The 5578-nt window shown below is 42.9% G+C and overlaps 1 protein-coding gene and 1 non-coding gene across 2 annotated transcripts; one reads left to right on the top strand and one right to left on the bottom strand.

The window, feature by feature from the left end:
• Positions 1–402: 402 nt before the first annotated feature.
• On the bottom strand, positions 403–2773 carry snrpb2 (small nuclear ribonucleoprotein polypeptide B2). Its single transcript, XM_017404242.3, has 7 exons — positions 2623–2773; positions 1914–1985; positions 1574–1746; positions 1348–1503; positions 1229–1264; positions 977–1065; positions 403–731 (listed from the first exon to the last, which is right to left on the bottom strand). Exons 2-7 carry the CDS (start codon positions 1975–1977, stop codon positions 572–574), a joined length of 678 nt encoding a protein of 225 aa, XP_017259731.1. The 5' UTR covers positions 1978–1985; positions 2623–2773; the 3' UTR covers positions 403–571.
• Positions 2774–4345: 1572 nt separating this feature from the next.
• LOC112450052 lies at positions 4346–4451 on the top strand. Its single transcript, XR_003038612.1, has one exon. It is a non-coding gene; the product is annotated as a U6 spliceosomal RNA (small nuclear RNA).
• Positions 4452–5578: the final 1127 nt, after the last annotated feature.

Below are 5578 nucleotides of genomic sequence, written 5' to 3'. Positions count from 1 at the left end.
GTTGGATGGAGCTGGTTGGGTGGAGCTGGTTGGATGGAGCTGGTTGGGTGGAGCTGGTTGGATGGAGCTGGTTGGGTGGAACTGGTTCAGCAGAACCTCCCGGACTCGGATCAGAACTGATCCAGAACCAGTTTTTATTTGATCAGCTGACTCAAGCCTCCGCAGGTTTTATTTTGAAATCCTGAAGTTCTTTAGAACCCGGTTCTGGATCAAAGTCGTCTCTCAGAGGAAACTCTTATTTTGGAGAAACAAACAGAAAACGGACTCTTCACAGAACCTGCTGGAGGTTCTGGTTCTGAAGGATAATCTGAATTATTAAAGCTGACAGACGAAGAACGGTTCTAACTCCAGAGAAAAGAACCCCTGACTTCAGAACCAGAACCGCCTGATGGCAACAAATTATTTTCTTTTCTTCAAAAAAATTTTATTCTTTTATTTTACAAAAAATCAAATCTGATCCAAGCAGTTTCCTGCTGGGCTCCATCAGTGACAAAAACTAAAAACTGAACAAAACCCGTCCCCCGTCCCCCCAGAGTCTCTGTCCCCCGCAGGTCCCGCAGGCAGGGCGGGACTACTTCTTGGCGTAGGTGATCTTCATGGCGCAGGTGGCCGTGATCCGGAAGCCCTGCAGCGCGTCTTTGGCCACGCCCGCCTGAGCGTCGCTCTCGAACTCCACAAAGGAGATGTCGTGTTTCCCCGGAACGAGACGAACTTCTTTAAACCCCGGGAACCTGAAACCAGGTGAGAGGGCGAGGGTGAGACGTCAGTAAAATATCTGCTGAGCCGGCAGATCGGACTGCTCGGCTCTGGTTCTGTGGTGAAACGGGTCAAACAGAACCAGTTTTATTTTGACCGCGAGGTCCTGGTTCCAGGACAAGTCGTTTACTGACGCGTCTGCAGAGATCGACGAGGAGAACACCTGGACCTGTTCCTGTCTGTTCACTCAGGTTCTGGTTCTGGTTCTGCTGGGACTTACTGGTTGAAGAGCATGGACAGCATCATCTCGTTGGTCTCCTCAGGGAGGTTCGTCAGGAACAGGATGTGGTTCGGTGGATTGTCTGGAACCTGAGAAGGAAACCACAAACTTAGAACCTTTGATCAAATTCAGCCGTCACAGAACGTCAGTTTGGAAGGAGAAGAACCAGGACCTGGACCTGGACCTGGACCAGGACCTGGACCAGGACCAGGACCAGGACCAGGACCTCCGTCTAAAGAAGTCGTGTCTCACCTGAGGTGCAGGTGTCTGAAGAGGAGTAGCAGAAACCTGCAGAGAAACAAACAGAGACGTTAACAGAACCCAGGAGAACGGTCCGGTTCTGAGGCCCTGCAGACAGACGCTTCGCTCACCCCTGACGGTTTCTTCGTGGCGTTGGCCGCCGCCGCCGCCGCCGCCGCCGCTGCCTCCTGAGCTTTCTTCTTCTTCTCCTTCTTCTTCTCCTTGTCGCCGTACGTGCCCTTCATCTTGGAGATGAGCTCAGAGTCGGTCTTCGCGTACTGTATCCTCTGAAAGACAAACACGGGTCAAAGGTCAGCCTGCAGCGGTGCCGACGCGGCGGCGTGGCGCTCAGCGTACCATGGGCTTGTTGTAGAAGGGAAACCCCTGCAGCTGCCGCAGGGCGTTGGTGGCGGCGGCGAGCTCTTTGAAGATGACGAAGGCCTGCCCCCTCATCTTCGGCGTCTTCATGGCCACGATGTCGATGATCTGACCGAACTGAGAGAGGAGCGCGTAGAGCGATCGCTTCAGCTCTGCAGGACGGAGGAAACGAGACGTTAACGGAGACTAACCAAAGCCGACCCACAAGAAGACTCCCACTTAGGATGTTCCACGTCAGCTTTTATCCCAGAGAACCACAGATAATAAAAATGAGCTCCAAGCTGGGAATATTCAAACATCCTGTCTTCTTTGAAATCACCTTCTTTCTTGATTTTATCGTTGATGTTGTTGATGTAAATCGTGTGGTTTGGCCGGATGTCCATCCTGGAGTCTGAGGAAACAACAGAGGAGGTTTGACTCATCTTCATCACTTCAGGTCAGAATTACAGGTTAAACTGAACCTCCGCGAAGTTAAACCAACTTATTCTTAAAAAACTTCATTAATTTAAATCTTTCACTTCAAATCCTAATTAAAACAGCAGCTTTTCTTACTCCTGACACCTAAATCTCTGTTTAAACAGAATAAAATGACGCATTTCCATTAAAGTCACCTTGAAAATATGTGAAAATTCAGATAAATTAGGATATCTCCCAGTAAACCCTGAAATCACCCATTAAAAACCTGTAAATCTCCTGAGAGCAGCTAAAAGATTAACTGAAAAAACAACAATTACTATAGTTAAAGTTCCTATGAAACCATCGGAATGTTTATTTTTGCTCTCATCAGAATAATTCAGTGATTTTCTGCTCAAAAACTAAATCTCGGCGGGTTTTTATTCGAGTTTCTGTCTGAGCTCATGTTAGCAACTGTTAGCTCGGCGGCTAACAGCTTCCAAAATAATCGTTTCGGATCAACTTCCGGTTGGTCTAAAATGTTTTCTTTCACCTTCCAGTGTTGAATAGCTCCTCGGTTGAACTGCAGCCGGATAAACTAGTTAGAAACGGGTTGAAACACTGAGAAAACTCACCTGTTCTGGTCTCAAACTGACCCCTCGCTTCAGATCCCGGTGTTTTCACGGGTTCTTTACATCAACTGGTCACACCGGATACCCGAAGCTGGGGGCGGGGCTTATCAGGACCCCATTTTCAAGCAGAAACAAACTGATCGGAATCACGGCAGGAACGCTGCAAAATTCAACAAATTACAAAAAAATCCTACATTGGAGTCATAGAGTAAAATAAAATAAAAAACGAGGAGCAAACTATTAACAACTATAACACAATTCCAATGTTTTTATATAAGAGCATACATGATTATAAAAATGTTAAAATTAAATTCTTAATTAAGTTATAAATAAAGTATTAAAGAACTATGATACTTTAAATAAAATAATACTTTATAGGGGTTGAATGTTATTTTTCCACATAGTTTAGTTCTTATTATTTCAAGCATGGAAAAAAAACAAACAAAAAAAAACAAAGCAAACAAACAAAATTATAATTATAATTATTATAGTTTCAACACTAGATAAGAAAGGACAACCCAATATTGAGAAGAAAAACAGTAATTCTTCCCAATTTATTCATATCAACACAGGCATCCTGTTGGTCTTTTCACATTAATATAAACACTTATTAATAAATAAACATTTTAACTGTGTCATACTGTTTAAATGTAAACGTGAAACAGAACATTTATGGTTAAATGAGAGAGAATTTCTGAAAAACGACAGCGTCTTTAAGAAACCTTCCCCTGTTTACGAGGTATTTTGATCAGGCAGTAATGTGGTCACCTGCTCGTTGAACACCGCGGGCCCTGAGCCGCTCACTGGTGCCCGCTGCTGCCCCCTGTCGGCGCGGAGGAGACGCTGTAATGTTCGGCTTCACCGGCAGGTGGCGATCACGATTCTGAGAAGGAATATTTTATTCAGTTTTATTTAATTAAACAATGTTCTGCTGAATTAAGACCGCTTTAGATCAAATGTTATGTCTCAAGCATGTTATATTTTGGTTTGTTGATGTTTGGAGGATTATATTTGTTTTTATTTGTCTGTTTTGTTCTGTTGTTTGTTGTTTGTTGTTATTAATTTAAAATGGGCACATGTGAGTTTGTGTTGTTTTAGTTCAATTTACTGACACAAACGTTTCTGTTTGAAGAGCTGGAGGTGAGGCTGAGTTTATTTATTAATCTCTGACTGAAGGAATAACTCCTCCAACTCCAAGCTGAATTTATCTGCAGGCAGTCACAACGACACCCAGCGGCAGGTCGCTGTTATTACACCCAAAACGTTTCGCTTCACTTCCTGCTTTTAGCCAACCTTCACAGACTCTGACTACAAACTGGCTCCGATCCGCAGGTCTTCTCACACACAGGTGTTATAAACTGAATAAAATACTTTAATTTTAAAGCAAAAAGACGTGGATTGAAGCATTTTCTGCTCAGATCGTGATCCAGCCAATCAGGGCTGTCTCACACACTCACATAAACACACACTCACACACAGCCCGCCTGATTTCCCATCATGCATCTGGGCTCTTACACAGCCACAGCTGAACACAACAGTAACAAAACTCAGAAATGAATGGGATCAGAATGACACAGAGCTGCTTTTAGATTTCCTGTAAACGTGTTTTTGGCGCCTTTTTTCAGCTTTAACCCGGGTTTAAGGACTGATCGGTCTCCGCAGCACCATCATCCAGGGTGGACCGGCTCAGAGGACGTTAAATTCAGCTCAGGGACCAGGAAAAGTCGTGTTACTTCGGTAGCACATATACTAAAATTGGAACGATACAGAGAAGATTAGCATGGCCCCTGCGCAAGGATGACACGCAAATTCGTGAAGCGTTCCTCATTTTCTCTTTTTACATCAGCAGAATATCACATTTCAGCCTGGAGCTACAAAACCATCAATGCTTCATAGACGAGGAGAAATCAATGAATCCTTCTCGGGCTCCCCCTGCTGGCCAGATGGTGGAATTGTTCCGTTTTTAAGGCTGGCCGGTATGACCACTGCAGGCTGCAGTTGGGTCGATTCTCTGTCCCTCCTCAGTTCTATTATATCCTTACACGTGCTATTAAAGAGGAATAAACAGTATGCTCTAACAGTTTCCTTTATTTTCATCACCCAGAAACACACAAACACGTGACAAGCAACACACTGTAATAATAATACACAACAACAATAACCATTAATAATAAAAACAAAATGAGGGCTCCTCCTGCCCTCATTTCTGAAAAAAAAGGAAATGCATACAAGTTAAAATGTTCTACTTCAGATTCATGAGGTGAATTGAAGAGGAAATAAAACTATGACAAACCACTAAGAATGTATAACTGAATGCTTTACATTTAACATACAGCTTTGAGTAAAATGAGCACAGTATCTGTGTTGTTAAAATCAGTGTGCATAACCAGTTATTACTACTGGTTTGTCACTTGACATCTCAATATGTGTTTTTCTGGGTTTTCACAAACAATGACCTGGACATTATCACTTCACCATTTAGGATTTTAAAATATTTGGAAAAAGACTTTGATAAGTTTTACGGAGGTGACGTTACCTTATAAAAAACTTCGGTAAACCCACAAAAACAGAAGCAATTTATTGGTAATATGATCCGAATAGTTAATTTAATTATTACAATAATTCGTGTCTGGTTTGATTTTCTAAAATAATGCAAAATACTTCAAAGCGGGTTCGCGCCGGTCGCCGAAGTCCTTTAGCTTGTTACGTCTAATTTCGCTAACGTGATAATTTTCGTATTTTACTAAAATCTCTACAAAGTCATACTGATAAATAATAGTAATAACACGTTACCAGACAAAACGGCGCCGTGTCTCCTTCAGATCACCGAACACTTTAAGAGATATTGCCTCTCGAGCTAACTGAGACTAACTGAGACTAACTGAGACTAACTAAGACTAACTGAGACTAACTGAGACTAACTAAGACTAACTGAGACTAACTGAGACTAACTAAGACT

This window comes from Kryptolebias marmoratus, linkage group LG3 (genome assembly GCF_001649575.2).
Source record: "Kryptolebias marmoratus isolate JLee-2015 linkage group LG3, ASM164957v2, whole genome shotgun sequence".
Taxonomy (NCBI): Eukaryota; Metazoa; Chordata; class Actinopteri; order Cyprinodontiformes; family Rivulidae; genus Kryptolebias; species Kryptolebias marmoratus.
Note: the sequence above shows the minus strand (reverse complement) of the source record. Positions and strands in the feature narration are given on the sequence as shown.

Excerpts from the sequence above, each read along its gene's own strand:
- snrpb2 (XM_017404242.3), bottom strand. The coding sequence starts at position 1,977 with ATGGACATCCGGCCAAACCACACGATTTACATCAACAACATCAACGAT. Across the intron at positions 1,066-1,228 it reads TTCAGACACCTGCACCTCAG|GTTCCAGACAATCCACCGAA; the intron begins GTGAGACACGAC and ends TTTCCTTCTCAG. Across the intron at positions 732-976 it reads CTGTCCATGCTCTTCAACCA|GTTCCCGGGGTTTAAAGAAG; the intron begins GTAAGTCCCAGC and ends ACCTGGTTTCAG.